The sequence below is a fragment of the Poecilia latipinna genome, unplaced genomic scaffold (genome assembly GCF_001443285.1).
Source record: "Poecilia latipinna isolate Pla-1442-1.1 unplaced genomic scaffold, P_latipinna-1.0 Scaffold60, whole genome shotgun sequence".
Lineage (NCBI taxonomy): Eukaryota > Metazoa > Chordata > Actinopteri > Cyprinodontiformes > Poeciliidae > Poecilia > Poecilia latipinna.
The window spans coordinates 152,295-175,155 of NW_015112676.1; the positions used below are offsets into that span (position 1 = coordinate 152,295).

General features: G+C 47.8%; 1 protein-coding gene across 2 annotated transcripts in view; it reads right to left on the reverse strand.

Moving 5' to 3' along the window:
• Nucleotides 1-21,993, reverse strand: part of bcor (BCL6 corepressor) — a 50,478-nt gene extending 28,485 nt beyond the window's left edge. Inside the window, exons 1-6 of one of the 2 annotated variants that reach the window (XM_015056509.1) lie at nucleotides 21,019-21,993; nucleotides 9,182-9,264; nucleotides 5,513-8,638; nucleotides 2,891-2,947; nucleotides 2,171-2,345; nucleotides 866-1,153 (exon numbers count right to left, since the gene is read on the reverse strand). In XM_015056509.1, the coding sequence (XP_014911995.1) occupies nucleotides 866-1,153; nucleotides 2,171-2,345; nucleotides 2,891-2,947; nucleotides 5,513-8,638; nucleotides 9,182-9,184 (3,649 nt within the window). In that variant the 5' untranslated portion in view covers nucleotides 9,185-9,264; nucleotides 21,019-21,993. The remainder of the gene's footprint in view (nucleotides 1-865; nucleotides 1,154-2,170; nucleotides 2,346-2,890; nucleotides 2,948-5,512; nucleotides 8,639-9,181; nucleotides 9,265-21,018) is intronic. The other variant, XM_015056516.1, reaches the window with a different exon arrangement.
• Between the last annotated feature and the right edge of the window lie 868 nt (nucleotides 21,994-22,861).

Sequence of the window (22,861 nt, forward strand, 5' to 3'; positions counted from 1 at the left end):
GGAACGTGTGTAACCGGGTCGGGGGGATGGTCACATTCGCTTTAAATGTTTTGTTTGCAAAAATTTGGCAAGACAAAAAGTAAGCAGGCCAAGCGCGATTGTTCAATATTTGACAGACAACAAGACTTTGATTAATTATACACATAGGCTCGTCTGGCAGATTTGGAAAAATAAAAATAAAAACTTAGACAGCTGTTTACTGAAACACAGAATTAGAAGATGCAAACCAGACAGGAACTTAACACAATGCTAACAAAGTGCATACACAAGTAGAGGGTGCAGGGTCGCTTTTTATAGAGAGAACATGCAAGTAAGCATTGGGAACCTAACTGACAACTTTAAAAAAAAAATATTAATTAAATTGCTTTTGAGCGCTCGGTCGCCCCTAAAGTCATGCTGCCCTGGGCAATGAGCCATATCGCCCATTTCAGAAACCACCGCTGATTTTGTTTCTTAAGGGTATTGACAAAGGATTCTCCACATGCTTATCGTTACTCTGTGCTCCTCTTGTGACTTCTTTAATTGAACTTGTGAGTCTGACACATTTCTTTATTTCACTGAAGAGCCCCGGAGACTGTGCCACCCTGGGCAGAGAGCCATATCATAATGAAAACAAACAGAAAAAACTGACTATGACAAGTGGGTGACAGACTGCATCTAATGTGACTTTGATTGAATTTACAGAAAAGTCTGCCTGGTAGCTTCAAGGCAGGGTTGATTTATAGAAAAAAAAATTATGAGTTTTTTTTTTTTTTTTTCAAACGAACAGGAATAAACCCTGGAGTATCAAAGTTGCAGCAAAAGGAGATAAAAAGAGGTGGGAGGTGGAAGTGTGAGCGAAACGGCACGTTTGTGAAGTTCTCACCCGTAGAAAGCTTGGCTCTCTTCTCCCGCTCCCCGTCCTCCGAGTCGTCCTGCTCTTCCTTGATGAGCGGGCGTTTTCTGGCAGCTCCGAAGCCCAGGCCGACCTTTTCCTCCAGGAACTCCTTTGATGGCGTCAGAGTGGGAGGCATGCACAGTCCCTCCTCAGACTCTCTCGTCGCCGCTTTCCTGGCTCCGTCTTGAGCCAGGTGACCCGGGGACACGAGGTCCCTCGGCGCCACGCACCTCTGGAGAACCGGAACCCTGTTGTTGGCGTACAGCGGACGGACACCTGAACAGAGCCATAGCGGGACGGAAGAATGGGGTCAGATGGGGGGGGGGGGAAAAGAAAGAAAGAAAAGATGAAAGGGGACCCCAGGAATGCAGACAGACCACAAACCAGACAGACCGAGAGCGGGCAGGGGAAACCGACGGGTGGGGCGGGAAGATGTGAGGGATCGACGAGCGGGAGAGTGGCGGTTAAACACCAGCCAGCTTTTATTCTGCTTTAAAGACAGGCAGTAAAACTTTGATGGGGTAAAGACTTTTTAATCTGATGCGAGCGGAGCGGAGCAGAGCCAGCAGGGCCTGATGGTTCCTTGCACTTCCAGCACAGAGGAAAAGACATCCCTTCTCTCTCTCTCTCTCTCTCTCTCTCTCTCTGTCTTCCCCCACGGCATGACCGAGCCACGCCCTTCTCACACAGAGCGTGACTCTATCCCCCCACCCCACTCCACCCCACCTCCATTTCTCCTCGACTCCCTCTCTCCGTCTCCCTCTCCGTGCCATAATTAGGCTCACACGTCAGCCGCGGCCTTGCTCCAACACACAGCTGGGCTCCTGGCCAACGTAACTACCCTCCCTCACCTCTCCACCCCCGCCAGCTCCCTCCCCCCTCGCCTCCTCTTTCCGTTGCGCTCTCCCATCCGCTTTCACCCGCTAACTCCCCCCGCTTTCACTCACGCAATCTCTGCCCCTCCTCCTCTCTTGCCCTCCTCTCTCTCTCTCTCTGCGCAGATAAGCACAAAAGGCTTCTTGAAAATAAAAACTCCCCCCTCGCCATTTCCCTTCCGCACGCCCGGTTTATGCGAGAGTTGCGGCGTGTTTTTGCAGGAGAGAATATCTTTTCTTTTTCTTTTTTTTAAGAGTGACCCCAGTTTTGCCTCAGCTTTTGCTGCAAGTGTGCACGCGTACCTATTGTTTGCATGAGTCCCTTTATGAGTGTGTCTTGTCCTCTTACAAATACATGTGAGTGTGCGTATGTGTGCATGTATGTGTGTGTGTGTGTGTGTGTGTGTGCATTACTCACCCTCCCTCTCTGGCTGCCTGGTGGTGTGCTGGCAGTGCTCCAGCGCTCTCTCTCTGCGCTGGCCGTCTGCCAGCTCCCGTCCTGCTGCCGCTACCGAGGCAGAAACGCACAAACCGCCGCCGCCGCCGCCCTCCTTCTCCTTCAGCTCCAGCTCAGAGAACCGCATCATTGCCCGCTGTGAGCACACAAACATACAACAAAACAAAAAAGGAAAAAAAAGGAGGAAAAGAAGCAGAGAAAACCCATGAAAACCACTCATCTGCCCACGTCACAAACACACACACCTCTCTAAGCCTCAATCTGGCCTCAACAGCTATAGAAGCAAATATTGCGTCAGCAATTACTTTGTCTTAATATGAAAGAAAATGCCAAAGAAATAAATTAAACCCACGTACGCACACAAACACACACAAAGACAAAAAAGGGGGGAAGACAGATAAATCACAAGCATGGCATCAAGACACAGGTTAGACTACTGCAGCCACTGTGAGTCCATGCGCTCTGGGCCTTAAAGTCCTGGCATCTCCCTTTCCTGAAACATAAACATGGCTTGGAAACATATACATCTAAGCCCTGAGGCAGAGAGAGGAGATGAGAGGGGGGTGGGGGGAAGAGAGAGGAAAGAAAGGAGGCAAAAAGAAGGAGTGTGCAGCGGTACAGAGTACAAAAGGAGACAGAGCCTGTCAGAGACAGATGTGATAAGAAATGTAAAGAACTGACCTCCCAGTTAGCTGCAGGTTGGCTTATATTACTCTCCTCTCGTGATAAGACTTCCATCTAAGCAATTAGAATGGGGGGCTCAATATATCTGTCCAGCATTTCATCTTTTTTTTAATTTTATTCTTAAATGAATTTGTTTCTCCACATAATTCTTCACACATAAATAAGCAGCCACAGTCCCACATAATGACACAAAGTAAAGTGACTCAACAGGTCAATCAAATGTGCATCAAAGCCATCAGGTCATTTCTGAAGCAAACTGGTAACAAATTAGAGAGAGAGAGAGAAAAAAAAATAGAGATGCACCAATCGGACTTTTCTAAGCCCGTACCGATTTTCAGGTTTCCTGAAGGTCTGACCTGCTGAAGAAGAACACTGCAACCCCTTTGTCAAGGTACCGGTCTTAGATTCAAGTGCAAATTTAAAGTGCCTCGCAAAAGGAGTGCTACCCCATTGTGTCACATTATTAAGTTCTCTAATTTGATTTAGGTCTGGACCATTGCAAACACACAAACATGCTCCGATATCTCATAGTTCTGGCCGTACGTTCAGGGTCATTGTTTCACTGGAAGATTAACCTCAAACAGATTTTCGTCCAGTAATTAGTTCCATCCATCCTCCCATTAACTCTAACCAGTTTTCCAGTGCCAGTCAGAAACAGCCTCCTACACCATGATGCTGCTGCCATCATATTTCACCACAGGGATGACGAGTTCAGGGTTAGTTTGCTCTAATCGAATTTTGGCCGTCATCTGACCAGAGCACCTTCCTCAACACGTTAAACCGAAAATTGATGTAAAACCCAGGAAGATGCAGATCAGTTTATAGTTGTAGTCGTTAAAAAATCATAAAAAAGTTTAAGAATTTGGGATGCTCTGATGGCAAATTAGTGCCATCAATTTGATTTGTGCTAAGCCTGAAAAAGCGCATCAAAGTGACCAATTGATTGGTGCATCTCTAAATAGAATATTGCCACAATTGAGAACACAAAAATCAGTTTTGCCCTCACTTTGTTTTCACATTCCCAGAAATGCAAAGTCTGATAGCTTTGTTGCAGTTGTGAATTAAAAAGCATGACACAGACAAAACCACGTTTTCTCGAATGCATTCGCGACATAGACAGACATGAGCAACCTATTGCGATATCTGCCTCAGAGCCAGTGGATAATAACAAAAAAAAAAAATCTCTTTGTGTTTCTGAGCACATGAAACCCCAGAGACAACTGCTTGAAACATGAAACTTAATCTGTGCGCCTAGATGATAGCGGATGAGAGTAGTTGCAATTTTACGTTTATAGAGGTCATATGATGCGTGTTAGGAGACTAGGCATGTCAACCAGTGGGGTGAGGAGGATTATGACCTTGGAGAGACCAGGCAGGGCAGCTCAGGCCAATGAGAAGGTGGGATTAGGGGGGAGGGCTGTGATTGGCAGACAGGGGGCATGCAGACAGCTTTAGAGCAGTGGTTCTCAAGCTTTTTATTTTAAGTACCACTTCAGTAAATATGAAGTTTTCCCAATTATCACGATACCGATGGGCATTTTTAAACTGCATTTCAATCGACATTTCATTTTTGCTCAGAAGTTCTAACATCCCAATTTGTAATTAGACAAATACATAGAAAAGTCCCTAGACATGGTGAAAGTCAAGTTTCTCACCTACCCAAACTGCTCATTTTAATAAGGCCGTCCGGCATACAGACCTTTGTTTATTTGTACTTTTGAGTATTTGTAGCTCATCAACTCTTTCTCATGATCTGTACTGTTTCTTTTTGGGGGTTTTTGTGAGCATATTGCTACAATATTGAAAGAGGAAAATCGCTGCCCCTGTACTACTAATATCAGTTATCCTGATCACTGGCAAATCAATTAGTAAATCATCAAAGGTTCCAGGTTCTGACTTCAGAGGTAAACGAAACTGTATAAGAAGTTCATATTTACTAAACTTACTATTTACTATTAAATGAATACTAATATATATATATTTTTTATCTGAGAACCATCAAATACAGCACTGTGATTTCCACTTAGGCTACAGTTTGAGAACCACGGCTTTAAACGAGCCTCAAAAATGGCAGCTTTTGGTTGTTAAGCATCCTGCAAAGACCCTATGTCTCCTAAACTTGGGGTTAAGCACAGCCAAAGGCGATGTGATCTTTGAGGTTGTCACGGTCATGCTCTGAATCCACTGTCTAGAGCACAGTCAGCACTACATGCTTTAGCCTGAAGGCAGTCACACAAGGAGAGGCACGTACGGAGTCACAAACACACACAGAGTAACCTTTACGATGGCTGCTCGGTAATCAACATACAAAAATGGCGGTCCTGTTTAAACTTTGAACCGACAATCCCTGAAAGAGTGCCTGAAATCAAGCCAATGATAAACTAAAGGGAAGATCAAACCAATGGCCAAGACAGTAGCATGACTATTTATTCTCTACAGGGGCATAAATGCAAAGTTTGCAAAGTTCATGCAAGGTTTGCTCAACAGGCAAAGGGAGTAAAGGCAGTGGCCCGTGGATGTTTATTCTCTGTGGTTACACATTTAAGTCTGAAATGTCTGGTCATGACATGACAACAACCCAATACAATCTGTGGTGTAAAGATAAACTTGTGGACTTACCTGCAATGCTCTCTGCTCGCGGCTCAGTTTGCTAGAGTCAGCATACAGCTCTGTGGTGACGCATTTAAAGCGGTCGCCAACGTAGCCAGAGGAGTTTGCGATCCGTTTGGCCAAGCTGGACCTACGAGAGTTTTTAGATGAAGCCTGGGTACCTTCGTCCTCCTCCTCTTCATCATCTCCCTCTGCTTGGGACTCCCCAAGATCAACAATATTGTCCTCTTTTTCAGCCTCCCTCTCGCACTCCTTTACTGCATTTGTATTGTGCTGTGCAAGAGGAACGCAGCTGCCCCCATCTCTTTTGTCCTTACCAGAGCTACGCTCCCCCGAGGTGCGGGCACAGCGTAAAGTGCTCTGATCTTGATCCCCAGGGTCTGGGCTGGGGCTACTTTCCTCTGTGCTCTCTTCTGCGTCGGAGAGCTCTGGTCTAGTCTGGGATGTCCTTGATACCTCGACAAGGCAGGGTGTTTCCTGGGGAATCTTTCCTTTCCCAAATAAAGTTTCTTGTTGCCCATCAGTATTGTTCACCTTCAGGTTGGGGGTCTGTCCAGAGTGGCTTAGATGTGCTTGGTGTTTAGTCTCACCGTCAGTGTTTGTCAGGTTTTGACTGCTATGACATTCATTTTGGTTCCCCTTGTTGCTAGTCTCAGCAGAAGGCTGTTTGTAGACTGTTGGGGTAGACTCGATATCTGTGTCTGAGTGTACAAGGTCAATGCAGACAATCTTTTCTCTGGACGCCGCAGATGAGTGGAGGTTTTTGCTTTGACTGCCACCCTGTCCTTGCACGCCTACCTCCCTATCATGCTTCATTTGGTTGCCTTCGCCTGTCTCTTTCCCAGCACTGTGATCTCTGTGGCTCCCGCCTTCTTCAACAGTTCCCCGTGGTCTGTCCTGTCCCCGGGGTTTTAGTGTTGCATCTGCCCTGTCTGTCAGCTTGCTGTCAGAGAGTGTCTGCATCAGCGGATGGGCCATCTCCTGTGAGTTATAAGTGAGGTATTCTGTGCCCGGACCAGCTGGGAGATTTGGGTAGGTTAAAGGGTGTTTTCCAGCCAAGTGGGCTGAGTAAAGGCCGTTGTTGCCAAGCAGAACGGGGTTAGGGTACACTGGGCCTTTCCCTGAAATTGGGACGGAGTGTAGCGCCAAGCCATCAGGGATGGGGTACTGCAGATATCTGTTAGCATAAGCCAAGCTGTGGTTCAAATAAGCTTCACTTTGAGAAAGAAAAAGGTGGGGAGGAGGGTGACCATTCTCCAAACATGGCCTCTTGTATGATGACAGGTCTGGAGTTGGTTCACTTCTCTTATTCGTCTGGGCGGACTTCTCTGTTCCCTCTCTGTGATGCGCTGACTGGCTGGGGCTGTGCTTCACCCATTCACCGTTAGGTTTCGGGGAAAGAGCCCTGGAGCTGACCAAAGAGCAGCCAGAATGTTGAGAGGAGGGAACACTGAGGTTGGGCTCTCCAATCCTTGGACAGGACGAGCTTCGCTGCTGAGGGAGAACCCTCTCTAGGCCCTTGTTCTTGATGACAGAGGGCGAGGTGCCTTTGGCTTGTGAAAGGCCCAGGTCTGCATTTGACCTCGGAGAGGGTGGCAAACCTGACGTGTGCTGTGCATGTGAGGGAGATGGGCTTGGTACAACCCATGATGAGTGTAAAGTGCTGATCATTTCTGGTCTCTCTGAGACCTTTGAAGAAGTGCTGCAGACCACAGAATGAGGATGGGAGGAAGGGGAGAGGGATACATTTTCATTTAGAAGCTCTCGACCGGAGGGAAGTCCATAACGGGTGCCAGATGACACAGAGTCCATCTTAACTGAGAAACCATTGGCAGGCAGCCCATACTCAATCATTCTTCCTGACAAATCCAGAGGCTTCTCTGCAGAGTCTTTGGTTGGTTGAGATTGGTTAGCTGGCCTCTCAAAATTGACTAATGAAGGGGACCTGCTGCATACTTTTTCCACTCCTGCACCTCTGTTCTCAGAGGCCCCGTCTCGTGACCTGGGTTTATGGGGGCTGGGTCTGCCAGAGGAGGCCTGCTCTGATGCCATACTGCTAATAGAAAAAGGGTGAGCAATGGACTGCGTAGAGGCAGAAGATGCAGATATTGAAGCCGCAGAAGAGACGGATGGTTGTCCTATTCTGGCAACTGGTCTTTGCAAATCCAGTGCTTTGTCAAGGAGAGCAGGCAGAGGGGGAGGCTGGGGGAGGCGGGAGGACATGTGGGAAGAATCAGCAGGCAGACTATTATTCCCGACAGTGGTGCCACTGGTGCTGGTACTACTGGTGCTATTGTTGGTTGTGCCCTTCCTGGACGGAGGTCTGCTTGGTCTGCTGCTCCTGCTCGGAGAACGGTCTCGTTCCATGGCTGCCTGATGGTGCTGAGGATGAGGAGAGGGTTGATGAAGCTGCTGTGAAAACGGAGATGTAACACCGAGCCCTTTGTCTTGGCAGTGTACCAGCGAAGGGGTCACTGTGACCGCAGGAATCCTCATGGGAGGGGCCACCAGAGGAGAAGAAATGGGAGATGGAGGGTAGGGAGGTATATAGTAGAGCCTCTCAGCAGCAGAAACAGCTGCAGCAGATGTAACATTGACCCCCTGGGCTGCACACAAGGGTGGGTAGGGCAGGTGCTGGGGAAGGTAGGGGCTGGGCTGGGTGAGCAGGGAGGCTTTGTATATGTTCAAAGCAGCATACTTGGATGTGTCCATAAAGGGATACATGCCTGCTTCCGGGTATGGGCTCAGCAGAGGCATGCGGAGGTAGCTGCCACCTGCCCCAGCCAGCCCCAGCTCTGACACTTTTTCTCCGGGCCCTACTCGCCGTTCCAAGCCAAGGCCCTCAGCTCCAGTAACCAGCACAGGCTTGTGAAGGCTTGGGTGGGTGCCCTTGTAGAGGCTCTGGTAACCATTTGCAGGCTTACGACTGTCCAGAGGGCTGTCGGGTTTGTAAATTAGCTCTGGGAGACCATCCCTACTGTAGGCGAGTGGGAGGGTGGGTGTCTCTCTGCTCTTCTCCGTTTGGAGGGTTCTGATCCCTGGGTATACGACCCCACCATGGAGACGGAGGCTGTCGTGTATCAGGGTGCTTCGGTCAAGCCCCATCGCAGCCAGGGGCGTCAACCTTGCATCCACCTGGAAAAAAGAAAGGGAAAAGAAATGCATTTAGTTGTGCTTAATCACATACAGATACTATTTAATGATATGACAGAAACATATGAAGTCAATGCAATGCTCTGCCAAAAAGCTCAAATGTTTTCCTGTGGCTGTACAGTAAACACCTCAGAGTGAAATAATGTGATTAAAAACACAAATAAGGAAGAAAAACAAGAAAAATTGGGATGTCGGAAATGATCTCTGATGAGATTCTTTATGCCTTTTGTGGTGTCACCAAAGGCATGTGCTTGTTTCTATGAGGGCAGATTTTACATTATAACAAATAGAGGAACTAACTATGACAGGTATTATAAATGACTTACTATTTTTTAACATAAATCTGATTGAATTAATTAGCAAGTCTGGCTAGTACCTTTAAATATAAAAAAGGATTAAAATATGACAGTTGTTTTTTCTTTTTTCTTTTTTTCTTTTTACATATGGTCCATTCAGACTTTAACCAACCAACCTTAACCACGTATTTTGTTCTCAAAGTGACAAATGACAACCACGGGAACTTGCCATATTTTGTGCGATGTCGTTTCCTCGTCTTAGTGCCAGGTTAGTTTGTGTCTCAGCATCGACATCACGAAACAGATGTTGCCCTGTGGAGATGAGCAAACAGTTAGCAGTCAGCGCCTTGGCTCTGCCACATGAACACACTGCCAACGCAATTCCATGACACCGCCACTTACATTTCACAAAATCTCAAACAGACAGTGTGTTGTTACTTGAGCTTCATTCCAAAAACAGTCAAACATGACGGGGTGAAAATGCAAAGCGGACAGCCACAATAGCTCTGCCCCCTCTCATCCATCAACACCCCTTCATCCTTATAGCGCCCCCTCACCCCGCCCCCAACCCCCCACCCACCTCCTCCCACCGGCCCCCAAGCGGGGCTTGCTAGCTGAGCCCTGTGGGGCCACGTCTATTCAGTCACGTCCCCTCACACACACCGGTTCCTCTGTGCCCTCTTTGACCTGCTCTCTCGGCTGCCTCAGCCAGCAGAGCGAGGGAAGATTATGCATCGCAGAGCACTTCGGCGGGAGCCCATTTACCACCCGCCAACACAGAGCCTCAGATCAACAATACCCTCGCACCAGAACACGCACGGAGGTAGAGCGTGTAGGAGAAAAGAAGCCACATATAGAGGGGAATAAACTCAGGCTGAAACAGCAAAGCAAGAAAACAGGTGGAGATTTAAGTGAAAAGACTTTTGTTCAAAAAAATAAATAAATAAAAATTGCAAGAGAAGGAAAAAAAAAGAAACCCATCAAGGCACAAATAAATGTCCCTGAATCCTGAAGTGTTTGTATAAGTTTGAATTTCTTGTCAGACACTTCAGTGTATGAGTCTTATTATATGTTCTGAAATAAGTCCAGAGAAAATCGATTAGATATTTCTACATATTTCTGAAATAAGTTCCACAACTGGCTCCCTGAACCTGTGATTTCACTCACAGTTTAGATTTGTACACACCGAAGAGGCTGCAGTGGAAGGATTCCCTTTTCCTCTTCTGTATTCGCATTGATGTGGTAATATAAACGAACACTTGCTAAAATATGTCCTTGTACGTTGATTAAAAGATGACACGTCCTCATGGGAGAACAAACCGGAGATCAGGGGCTGGGACAGATCAGTGGCTGTTCTCTACTCAAACCTCAGTCCATTTTTACTCACTATGCCTCCAACATCTGTGCACTTTAGCAATGCACCAATCAAGCTTCCACTGGCCAATACTAACTTCCACGCTATTTGGGGCTCTGACCTGAAGGATCCGATTTTCACTTTAAGAACTATAAGAGATAATAGATTGGGGAAATATGTTGAAGGTAGCTTCGAAACTAACTAAAATGACGCAATTCCAAGATGTTGCTGTTGGCTGATGCGTTAATAGAGTGAACTTTGTGGGAGGCCTTAGTTTCAATGGATTCAATAAATGGGAACAAAGAATAAGTTCAAAAGATTTGACCATTTTATCTGGCCTACTGGTCTGTGCACCTTTAATTAGATCTGTTAAGAAAAAAAAAAGTATAAATTTGTTCAGGTTAATCTCAGCAGCTAAATCTGTTGCCGCCCTGGGCAGTGAGCCATGCTTCCAACTTTAAAAAAAGAAGAAAAAAAAGCCACCAGTGGAAAAGACAGCAATTAGTTTCTCATAAATCTGCTAAGTGACAAAACCGCAGGATTACTGAACAGTTATGAGCCTTTAAGTGACATCTTCACACCCTCAGTGGTTCGCCAAATTTCTACAGGCTTCATCAAAACAGCAGCGAGGAGATCGGAAAGTACAGCTCGCCCTGAGCTAAAAGTCTGAACGCTACCTTCAGTATGTGGGTATTTCTGCAAGGCAGTCCGGTTGGAAGAGCCTGCACGGGAGCAAAGTGAGAGGCAGCAATTGCTTTAAATAGCAAGAGTGAGCCTTCCGCGGAGCTCTCCGGAGCTGAGAGCAGCAGAGAAGCTCGGCTCCTCGATCATCGCGGTGAAACGCCTCGCCGCCGCGCCGCTGGCACACCACTTTTTTTTATTGCGGTGACCCGGAGCACATTAATCAGCCTGCCGAGAGAGAGAGAGAGAGAGAGAGAGAGAGAGAGAGAGAGAGCCCCTCCTCCGCTTCTACATTCCCACCCCCTCCTTCTCCTCACCCAGCAGCTCTGGTCGGTCCGTTCTGCTTCAACAACATCCGCATCTGACGGAACCGAAACGGAGCTGTGCGTGCGGGCGTGCGTGAGTTTTTCTGGCGCGGGATGAACGTGTGCGCGGGGCCACGTGTGCGTTTCGGCTCCATTCCGAAAGCGCAGACGCTGTTGAGAATTCACCTCTCTCTCTCTCTCTCTCTCTCTCTCTCTCTCTCTCGTTTCCTGTGCTGCGTGCGTGAAGCGTCACATGCACACACTTTCTCTCTGTGTCTGAGTCTGGCAGGCAACGGCTCCTCATGCGCTGACAAGTCTGCGCAGAACACCAGGAATCATCAAAAAATCTAAACTAAACCTTAAGCCATTCACTTATTCTGTTCCTTCTGTCGTTTTAGCGAAACTGTGATTTAAAATAATAATAATAATAATAAAAAGCACAGAACAATAAAAATATGAATTAAGGGGACGGAAAAACTTTCTGGTTTCATCTGTTTCCGACTGTAACTTTCTACGTCTCCTGCTTTGACAAATGATGATGAAACTTCTATAATGTGTAAATGTACATGGTTTCGAAATGGAAAGCCACAGGCACGAAGGCTTTGGGTCAGTTTGTTCCTTTCGTACCAGACGCTTACCGTGTCAAGCCTGTAAACTAACTGCGTTGCCGTGTAACCTTTGCATATCGGTCCTACTTCCAATTTTTACCTGTAAACAAACTTGGACCATAGAATTTCTATTAAACATTCATTTCAATTGAGTATTTTCTCGAACTCTTGACATAAATTATCATAAAAATGCTCAAACCTCGCGCATAATTCAATGTAACTGTATAACAGCTACTTAAAAACCTGCCAGATTACTCTTATTACCCTCATCAAACTAAAATAACTAGTCCTCTTATTGGAGCCTATTATTTATTGGAGTCGTGGCGACATTTCTTACTCATATGATTAACTACAAAGAAAAATTAAGTGATCTTAAATAATGTCCTGTTTAACCCAAACTTTGAGTAAATAACAAATTTAACAGAGCATGCGCAAAACAAGTGTTGTTGTTTTTTTTAATTAATCACCAAGCTGAAATGTAAGCCATTTTTTTATTTTTATTTAAAATGTCCAACTTATTTGTCGATAATTTGAGCAACACTGTTTTTGTAGGGAAATATTGACCCTCAAACATTCACGTCAATAATGTGGAGCCTGTGAAGGCAGCGAAAGAGAGGGAGCCGCGGGCCTGCAGAGGGTGTCAAATATCAAACGGGCCTGCAGCTAGAAGCCAGTGAGTCTGGTGGCTGAGGATTTTTCTGGGTCCAAATCCGAACATAATACCGCGCCACGAGGGGAGCGGACGGGGAGGAAGGAGAGACCTGAGATGAAGGGGTGGGGGGAGGAGAGGGGGGTGAAGAGGGAGGAAAAGGGAGCGCGTTGACGCCCATCCCTGCGAGCTAAGAATAGTTTGGGGCAACAAACAACTCCCGAGGGCCAACCAATCCGTCACTGCACGGCCGGCAGCAGCAGCAGCAGCAGCGGGAGGAGGAGGCGGCGGTTTGAAGGAAGTAACAGCAGAGGGGGGCTGCAGCATTCACCAGCCTTTATGGACGTAATTAGGTTTGGATTTCTGCGCTGATTCTCGTTAGAAACGATAAGTCCAAAACTGACAGATTAAAAGAAAGAAAGAAAGAAAGAAAGAAAGAAAGAAAGAAAGAAAGAAAGAAAGAAAGAAAGAAAGAAAGAAAGAAAGAAAAAACAATGCTTATTTTTCTTTGTCTCTTCCTCCTGGTGACAGCGCCTTGAACTCTCAGTGACCCGCGGTGTGGAAACAAAAAACAAACACCGGGCTCCGCTTATCATCTCCTCCTGCATGGCTGAGGCCCTTTGTGTGTCCCCTGCGCAGCGCGCGCGCATGCAGCTCATGCATGCGATCCACAATTTAGAGCCTTATTTATCTTTATACTGGCGGATCTGATCGCCAAGTGGAATGCATAAGCGGAGTAAAATAAGCAGCAAACGAGCAGCGTTTGCCGTGTCCTGTTTTAAAGCTCGTTAGAATAACGGCAGACCGGGGAATGTAGGTCTAACTGCGCGCGCCCTCTCGCTCTTTGTCCTTGGAGCGCTGCCAGCAGGCTCTCTGAAGCGCAGAGCTCCGATCAGCTCTGAGAAAAAAAAAAAAAAGCACTGTGACGCAGGATAATCTCCGCAGCGACGAGGGTGGGGTGAGGATAAACATGGATTAAACGCGAGCACGACCGCGCGCGCACACACACACACGCGCGCGCGCGCGTGCGCGCGCCCAGACATACACACACACACGAGAGAGAAAAGGGAAACTCGTGCACACCGCTGCAGGTGAACAAAACTGAAAGCGGTGGGAACAAATCTGAGAAAAAAAAAAAAACAACACGAGCAAGGAGCAAAAGTGCTGCCTGGCTGCAAACTACCCTCCGCCTCGGGCCACACTCTCACCAGCACCGACACCCAGCATCATAATGAGCAAAAAGCTCAGGCGCACAGAACGCCGGCACAATTTTAATTGTTATTGATTATCAGGCTGACGCGTGCCAAATGGTCCGACTGATCGTCACAATGAAGACCCTGTGAAAAGTTGACAAGCTGTTTCTCATTTTAGATGGGAGCTCAGAGGGGCCAAAAGGGGGGCGGGGAAGGGGGGGGGGGCGGGGGGCTGGAGCGCGTCCACACTCACTCACACGCCCGCGCGCGCACCACGCACGGAGGGGGGCGGAGAAGCTGGATGGAGATGGCGGCGGTTCTTCAGCTGTCACATTATTAGCGAGCGAGTTGTAAACAAGTGAGGGGGGCCCGCTTGCATGCGTCCTCCCCGGAGCCCGCTACACAGCCGCATGCAAGTCGGTGCTCGGTTCAATCCCTGCCCCTTGGCGTCACGGTCGACAACAACGGAGACATTGTGCGCACCCCCGTCGCACCGCCTCCACCCCTGGTGCTGTCACAGGGGCCCGGATGGCGACCACTGAACTGGCTCTATTCATCGCGGGCCAAATGGGGGACTAAATGGCTCTTTATGCCACCAAAGGACACGATTGTAACAGAGATGCGCATGCACAAGTCGTCCGGCATTTACCGGAGCTTGTTTGACGCTTTTTTCAGAAGCTGGCCTCGCTGTCATGATGTGCTATGGGAACAATACTAACCATATGACACCCGACATATATTAAACAAGGTGGCAGATGAATGCGTTCTAAACTAGAAGGGTCAATCTATTCTTCAGGAACCAGACTAGTTTTCTGGGTCAGGAAACGGTCATAAACGTCATTATCAGGGCAAAACACTAGCTCGATGAAAACAACCAAATAGGATGATAGTTGTCCCTTTAATTACCCACCCCCTCCGAACCTTTTCTGGAGAAGTTTTGTCACGGGAGGTGGCCAGACCTTTCTAATAGGGAGGGACATTTCCCCCAACGTTGTATCGCCAGTCATTACAGAAGTCATTTACATAAGTAGCTCGGTTGTTCAAAACGTGAACATCAAACAGCCGGGGTAAAATAACTTCATTCATAGCTCAGGGCAGATGCATTCAAAGACCTCTCTGACAGAGCTGTTTTCAAAGGTTTTCTACCCTGGTTATCTGATTTAGCCCTGGTTCATGTAGCGGAAACAACAGGGCAAAAAAAAAAAACAACAAAAAGAAAACCCTGCCCTATATTATGGAAAACGTTCCTGCGGTGGACACGCACCTTAAAAGGTTTGGGATGATTAGGATCAGAAAGGGAGAACAGTTCAGGGTAGCTTTACTGTTGGTTGAAATAACAAATTAAACCCCCCCGCACACCGTATTTCTGATGCTCAAACCAAACCCAGGTATACTTTATCAATTCCGAAGTGAACCCTATAGGTAGCCTATTGACTCGGTGGTATAAAAAAAAGGCCCCAGAACGGCAGGTCAAAAGCTTTGCAGCCAACATGAACCCCAGCCAAACGGCAGATAGCACATTCCTGCTTTGAAGGCTACGTGGTGCAATAAACTCCTCTGGCTACCTCCCCACTGCGCTGCCAAAAAAAAAAAAATCCGTGGGGTTTCGTCAGCGATGCCCGAGGCACCGAGGTCTAAAAACAAACCAGGAGCCTTGATCAAGACTGTGCCTGCACGGGCTTCAGAGGAGGGGAGGTATGCATGTCATCAGCGTTCTCCTGCCAAATCAATCTTCCGATAGGCCACAGCGAGACCGGTGAAGCCGAGCGCAATCTTAGGGGGAGCTTTTAGGTTTTCTCTTTACAGCCTTTGTAGTCTCCTCACATCCAATCCCTGCAGCTGGCATTTCCCAACAACAACAACAACAACAACAACAACAAAATCTTCCTTCTGGTGCCTGGATTAAGAAGGGGAGAACTTAACATTTTGAAGGTCGACTTAAATTGACGGACTCGGACAGATTTGTTGGCAGTGGCGCCTTTGATAAACGTGTTTAAGGGGCCCGTTGAAAATCCAACCTTTAATTCAAGCAGGTTCACTCATTTAAGAAGCAGCTGGCTTTTTAACAAAGGTGGCACAAAACAATCTCTTTAAATATAAGCTTAACCAAAATTTTTGCATTGCATGTTTAATCTTTTGAGTTGATCAGTTTCTTCTAACTTCTTCTGATTCGTAATCAAGTAGCTTGTCGCTACTTTGGGGTATAAAGTAATGGCACTGCTTATGGGGCGCAGTAGCAAGAAGAGAGGTAGAAAACATCTCCAAAGCTCCAATGCTAGAGGATTGCTGGCATGTCCAGGGTCACCAAGTCTCCATAGGAACCATAAAACCTAATCCATCCACATAGACAGCATTTTGAAGAGGCCTTTATTTTGTCCTACCATCACAAACGCAAACATTCAGTAAGCTGAGCTCAACTTTAACTGCAACCACGTGCTTTAGTAATGAGAGAAATAAGAACAAACAACAAACACTTCTGCACTTTATCAATGCATAAGAGAGGATCTATGATGCTGTGGGATTGCTTCTCTTCCAAAAGCCACTAAGAACCTTGTCGGAGTGCAAAGCACCAAGAACTCTGTGAAGCACCGGGACATTTACAAATACAAACCAGAAGGCCTCTGCTAGAAAAGTGAAAATAGGTTTCACTGGGTCACTGTGATCCTAAGAAGATAAAATGGGTCAGATTGTACAGAATCAGCCTTCCTCCATCTCCACCACAAACCCAAACCCTAAATCCTTTAGACCCTGTGAGGTGAGGGGCGGGTGTGTGTGTGTGTGGGGGGGGGGGGGTGCGGTTCAGGACGATCTAAGGAGATCGCTCTGACAGCAAAGATTAAACGCTGTCCAACTGGCAGAAACGTGGCACAGAAATTAAAAGGTTTGAGTTTTTCTTAATGAATTCAGCCAATAAAACCTGAATTCGTCTTAAGGCTTTTGTTTTAACGCATTCACACGTGGTGGTTGTGGTTGTGGTGGTGGTGGTATTGGAGGGGAGTGACAACAAAATTCATGCGCGTCTGTATTTTCTGATCTGAAAATGCCACACAGCGCCGCTGTGTTCGTGAATAATGCGCTCTGGCTCCCTGCTCCCAGTGCGGTGGGTGAAAACAGCAGCGCTGGGGGCCCCGACACATCTCTGCGGGGAAGTGACCCGTGCGCTCCAGACCTCGTCGAAACAAAAAGCTTTGTGGAGCGCCGAGGGAGGGAGGGAGGGAAGAGGAGGGAGGGAAGAGGAGGGAGATTGAGGGCTTTGTGTGGGGGAGGAAGGAGGGAGAAGAGGGGGGTGGGGGGGAGGTTCTCCTGTTTCATCGCCAAGTCCCGGGAGGCCAACACGGAGCATAGCTTCAATCAAACCGTGACGTCTCCTCCGGGAGCAGCGCAGCGCCTGGAAAACCGATCTCACCGCGGCTCTCTGTCGCGCCTCAGCTTTTGTTCACACGCATCTCGACTCGGCAGCGCAGCGCGGCACAGCGCAGCGCAGCGCCGGCAGCGACGAGACTGTTGTTTTATATCCAAGCGTGAGTGAAGGAGAAGAGAGAAGCACGGCAACAATAAAAAGAAAGAAAGAAAGAAAAACAAGCCTCCTAACTCCGTCTGGATATAAAACAGAACATCGGTTGTTCTTTTAAACTAATTTATTCCCCCCCCCAACTCTTCACCCCCCACCTCCCGCCCACCCATTCTAACACAATGGGTTTGATAAGCAAAAAGCGTTCCGTGATTCTATCGACGCACTCTCCCCGTGCGTAATTTCCCCCCCGCCGTGGTCCCTATTGATCCCAGATTAGAAAAAACGGGGACAAACAGGAGGCTAATGGGTTTAGAATGGAGGCGGTGTGGTTGTTCCCATTCTCTTTAACGCAGCAGGTCCTCACGGAGCACCACGCTGACACAACCACTGTCACACATCACTCACCATGACAATGAGCCCTCCCTCCCACACCCAGCAGCAGGAGCCGAGCTGGAGCTGCCTTCAGGTGATTTTTTTTTCTCTCCCTCCCAACCATGCAAATCCAACAAGCTGCTGGAAACTGCGTCCTCCCTTTTCTGAAATTTCCCCCAAATCCATTAAGACGAGCTCCCATGAAGCTAAACTTTGAGGATGCCCACAGGTGAGTGCGATCCGTGAGGATTCCCTGTCATCCAAATTAGAAACAAATGAAACCTGACAAACGTATATCTGGGTAATCAAAGTCACCGTTTATGGCAGGGGTTGGTACGGAGCTCCCCGAACGCGTGAAAGGGGAGAGAAATAAAATACTATAGAAAGTAAAAACAGCCCTCCCCGTCTGTGCTCCAACACCTGGAGAACAGATCAGTCCCCGCACCGACTTTCACAGTGCGCTCAGTGGAAAAATGACGCGCAAAACAGTCCGACGGGGCCGCGCTAAAAATAAACCCGGCCCACACAAAATGTGAAGAGTTGTGCTTTGGGGTGTCCACAGCCTGAGCCCGTGTGAGTTTTTTTTATTATTATTATTTTTTTAAATTAATTTATTTATTTAAGGTTTGCTCAAATGGAAGGTGATCGAAGACGCGCTTTATGTGGCTGAAAACCGATAATTGGGCGGCTTCACGCAAATCAATCAGAGTTCAAATTAAAGTGTACAACTTCGGGAATGAAGCGTGTTCTTTGTTTTGCCACAACATTTCAGGGTTCCCAGGTGACGTTCACGTCGCCAGTAAAACACACAGTCGGGTGAAGTACTTTATTTCCACTAACAAAACAGAGTGTGTGATAAAAGCATGGATTTCTAAGCCGGGTTGCACAAAATGCAAGGAACTTTAAAAGCGAAATGGAGGGTGGTGGGGTGGGGGTGGGGGGGCACTAAAAACCTAACTCCTATTTAGGTCCATCTGGGCCGATGACGTCACGTGATGTACAAGATGTGAGCTGGAAGGAAAGCGGTAAACATCAGGGCAAACAGATTTCGACGTAGGATTTGAGACCAGATCTTTTCCGGTCTGTCCCTCCTCCCCCCAGGCTCCTGAAAATCTCCTCTTTTGTTTCATTGCTGCCAACCTTTCCTGAAATTCAAACGTGCGGGGTACAAGTACACACCCCTGACGGGGAAATTTAGTTAAAAACGGGCAAACGAAGTAGGACAAATCGAGAAAAAAAAAAAAAAAGAACTGTTGTACCTCAAGTGATATCATCAGGGGCACGTTTGGTATGTTTTATCTTGATTAAACACCGATTACATCTAAAATAAATAGAAAGGTCCGGTGGTGGCACGTTCAGGTGACGAACTACGTCTGGAGTCAGTTTGATTGATTTTTACTGAAAAGTCTGGGTTGGTAGGTTTAAGACCGCGGTTTAATCCGAACACAACAAAGCTCTCTTTCTGCATCAAAGCCCACTGAAGTAGCCTCCACCCCCCACTAGTTAATCCCCCACCCCACCCTACCCACCTACCCCCCTCCTCTCTGCTCCTTGGAAACGTCCCATAAACTCGAGGTCCTGATCCTGTTCCTCCAATCTGTTCGCGCGTTGTATGCGCGATGTTCTATACAGCCTATACGGTCCGATCTGCGCGGATTGGCCGCCGGGAAGGATGAAGAGGTATTTCTGTCGCTGCTAAAATCAGTCAGCAAGCTGAAGCCAGCCAATATGGGAGCGCATCGATCTCCCTGAGAGGAGAGGAGAGCAGAGCGTCCCCTTAATTATTGGACCGAGACTCCGATCCTAAAAGAGAAATAAATAAAAAATAATTTAAAAAGATCCCCTGCTTAACGGTATCGTCGGAAAGCAGTCTGCGTAGCCTGCAGATGAGCTTTAAACTCTCAGTTTGGAACGCATCCAACAAGCCCTGCGGCTCTTATTTCAATTAAACTGCAACTTCAGGCTGCAAGATGCGCTCCACGGCGACAAAAAAAAAAAGAAAAGGGAAAAAAAAAGAAGGATAATTTAAAACGAGACTGGTGTGGAAACAACGCGAAACTCACCAAGCAATTAGGGAAATTATAGTGGCAGTGATAAATGGCTGTTTGGAAAGTAGGTTGTTTGGATATAAAGAGAAAGAGGAACCGCGCATCGGAGCTCCGGGGGGGGGGGGGGGGGGGGGGGGTGTGGTGTGGGTGGTGATGGTGGGGGGCTCCATTAATCCTCCGCGCGGGGCGAGATTGCATGCGGGAAAAGAGGGGAAGAGACACAACACGCTGCAGCGCGAAGTCAGACCCGAGAACACCTGCGAGACACGCTGAGAGGAAAGATTGGGGGGGAGGAGGGGGGGACGGCACGCAGCCAGAGCGGTTTCCATCAACTTATATAGACAGGAAGGTGAGCGGTCCACAACCACACACGCCTCACACTACCTCTGGGACAGATGAGGGTCCGATCTGTCCAAACAAAGCCCCCCTCCCCCCTCTACCCCTTTTAACCTCACCCCCCAGCCCCCCAACACCTCCACGCCGTGCGGTGACAGCGGCAGCGGCAGCAGGGGCAGCAGGGGCGCACACGCCGCGGGGGATGCCCTCCAACTGAACCGGACTGTCTCATCGGAGCGGCGCTCGCGCTGCCTTTCGTACAGGGCGAGGCTGGATTCCTGTAACCTTGTTTAGCGCAGAAGCTCCGTGTGCGCGCACGAGCACTCGCACCAGCCCCTCACAGGCAGACTCTCTCTCTCTCTCTCTCTCTCTCTCTCTCCGTCTCTCTCTCACACACACACACGCACACACACACATATACAGACACGCACACACAACGGGGTGCGAAAAGCCCGAGCAGGCACCGCCGCCACCAACACCAACCAAGGACGGCGCCACTTTCAAGTTCGCTAATCTCTGGGACGTCCTTCTCACCTCCGTCCGGCTGACAGGACGCTGGGAGCCCAGGCTGTGTGTGTGTGTGTGTGTGTGTGTGTGTGTGCAGTGTGTGCGCGTTGTTTATCAACCACATGCCGCTGCCCCGCCGAAACGCACAAAGACCACCCTATGCGCTATTCTTAGAAGTGGTCCGATCCTCTCCCACAGTCCCTGCGCACATCATCGCGATCAGCAGCCAGTCTGGGGTTTTTTGTTTTGTTTTGTTTTGTTTTGTTTTATTTTTTTCTTCGCATGAAAATCACACTGAAACATGTAAAACAGCCAAAACCGTTACGGGCAAAATTAAAAAAAAAAAAGAAAAAGAAAAAAAAAAAAGAGCGGAGCACGTTTTTTGTTTTTTGGTTTTTACTTTCTTTCTTTTTTCCGGGGCTCCGGAAAAAAGGGGGATTTCACACATGGTGATGGGGAAATAAAACACATTCAGATTAGTCTTTTGTTTTCGGCTCACCTGTTTAAATGGTGCAAGTTCCGTAGAGTCCGATTCAAGTCTTTTGTCCTGTTTTTTTCCCAGTGCGTGGACGTATACGTAGACTGGCCCCCGGTTACGGTCCTGTCTGCTGGAGACAGACGATCCCGGCCAGGAGGAGGAAAAATAAAAAATAAAAAAAAGTGTCTAACAGGTTATCCACTTGTCACGAAACGGGGCAATTCTTATAAATAAACCCCTCAATGTGTGTTCTATTGTCCACAGCCGACTCTCATCCTTTACTCTCTATTTCAAGCGGACTTTTTAGGAGCTTCCATAGAGCTACAAAAAGATCCTGCGCCGAAACAGAGCGACGGAGGGGAAAATCCTGAAAGAAAAAAAAATCCACAAAAGAGGATCCGACCAGTCAGAAGGAAAGAAAAACTGTTCGGTCCGAGCCGCTTAGAGGATACAGGTGGTGAGGTGAGGTTGGCGGAGAAATTAAATCAGCTCGTCCGTACCTCGCAGCAGCGCCATGTTGGGTCTGAACGGAGCACGCCGTGCTCGGAAAAAGCCCCTTTTCCTCCCGCTTTGCGTCGCTGCGCTCCGCTCCGCGCGTCCCCCACCCTCCCTGCTTCCAACAGCGGAATCCGTGCGACAAGAAGGCGGCTTTGGAGAGAATCTATCCCGAGTAGTTTCTCTTTTCTCTTTCCCCTTCTTCTTTTCCTTCTGTTTCTTGCTCCGATTCTCTTTTCGCTTCCAGAGTCGCAGAGAACAGCCCGTGTCGGGAGCCCCTCGGTTCGCACCGAGGACGCACACAGAGCTGTGTGATTACGGGGAGTGCCGCGCACACACACACACGCACGCACGCACGCACTCACACACACACATACACACACACACACACAGACAGACACACACACAGAAAGAGAGAGGGAGAGAGAGAGCGAGAAAGAGCGAGAGAGAATGGATGAACGCTGCCGAGACTGAGCGACTCGCTTCCACTCCCACTCGCGCAGACTCTACCCAGAAGGCCAGTCGGGAGACCGCAATTACCATAAGCCTCCAGCGCACGGCACTGGCTGCGCGCGCACACGGAGACACACACAAACACTCGCTCAGAGAGAAGCACACACACCTAGAAGGCTCCGCTGAAAGTCCTAAAGAGCGCTCGGCTGGGTTTAAACACACATTAGGTGGCAAATGAGGCACGTGGATAATTTGATAGAAAATAGAAGCTAAATATGAAAGACGACGTGAGGTTAGAAAGCAGCGTCAAATCTCGGTGGGTTTTTTTCTACGTTAGTATAATTTCTTTTTTTTTTTTTGGCTATGTGACAAATATATCTGGCCCGTGATTGTATGGAGCTCCAAGCAGAATTTAGTTTGGGGGTCCCTAATCTCAATTCACACACCAGCCCAGTCTAAGCTAATTAGGACGTCATCGACATGTTAATTAATTCCGGTAATTGAATTTAAAAAGTGAAATTAATATACGATATAGATTCGCTACAGAAATACTAATTCCCTCCCAAAATGCAGTTTCTCAGAAAATGTAGATGACACCAATAACAATATGATTTAAAAAAAAAAAGAAAAAGAAAAAAGAAATGTAATGATTTGACCTGTATATTTTAAAAAAACTGGCTTTTCATCATATAGTACTCTATCCAATCCTTCCCACCATATGGATGGAAAGTTTAGTGAAAGGAGAAAAAATGTGGTAGACAATGGTGAACAAGCATTTAGGGCATTTGGAAGTGAGACCCTTTAAAGAATGAATGACAAAGTTTCAAACTGTTGGACTGCAACTCGACCTGGAGCTTCCATGGAGACTAAAAGTCACATCCTCTTTCATGAAGCTCGTCCTAAATCAGAGACAATG